The sequence below is a fragment of the Bison bison genome, unplaced genomic scaffold (genome assembly GCF_000754665.1).
Source record: "Bison bison bison isolate TAMUID 2011002044 unplaced genomic scaffold, Bison_UMD1.0 scf7180017864061, whole genome shotgun sequence".
Classification (NCBI taxonomy): Eukaryota; Metazoa; Chordata; class Mammalia; order Artiodactyla; family Bovidae; genus Bison; species Bison bison.
Genome location: NW_011494633.1, coordinates 5,866,641 through 5,867,243, shown reverse-complemented (window position 1 = coordinate 5,867,243; position 603 = coordinate 5,866,641). Strand labels below are relative to the sequence as shown.

Sequence of the window (603 nt, the reverse complement as noted above, 5' to 3'; positions counted from 1 at the left end):
GCAGCTGTGGCCAGGCCACTCCTCCTGAGGACGGTCCTGGGGAAACCTGAGCCCTCCCGGGGAAAGGCTGGGGATCCGGGTGGGCAGGGGGTGGGGGCGCGGGGCAGACGGACTGCCCTGATGGGCTGTGTGTGAACAGGGGCCGAGCTTGGGCTCTGTGTGCTGCAGGGGTCTGGAGGGTCCTTTCTCTTTCTGAGTTTCCATTTCCCTTTCTGCCTAATGAAGGACGTGGCCTCTCCTGGCTCCCGCCCTTCTACTGGGAGCACGCTGGGGCCATGCCACGGTGGCCAAGGCGCGCTCAGTAGGCTGCAAGCACGGGGCAACGTGTGGGCATCCCTATTGGGAGTGTGTGTTTGAGTGCGCACGCGCATGTGTCTGTGCGTGTGCATGTGTGAGTGGGTGCGTGTGCATGCGTGAGTGGGTATGTCTGAGTGTGAGTGTGGGGGTCGAGGGTGCGGGCCGGTCTGCCAGCGTCCCCGCCTGGGTGGACACTGCCATCGGAGGGGCCGTGGCTCCAGGCTCACAGGAAGTTGGGCTCCCGCACCACGAGGCAGGGCGGGCCTCCGCTGCCCCCGCCGCCGTCCAGGGGCCGGGACACGAAGT

The 603-nt window shown here is 66.8% G+C and overlaps 1 protein-coding gene across 1 annotated transcript in view; it reads right to left on the bottom strand.

The window, feature by feature from the left end:
* Positions 1-6: 6 nt before the first annotated feature.
* RIN3 (Ras and Rab interactor 3) overlaps positions 7-603 on the bottom strand; it is a 120,105-nt gene continuing 119,508 nt past the window's right edge. The window contains exon 12 of the mRNA XM_010836202.1: positions 7-603. Coding sequence (XP_010834504.1) covers positions 521-603 — 83 coding nt within the window. The 3' untranslated portion in view covers positions 7-520.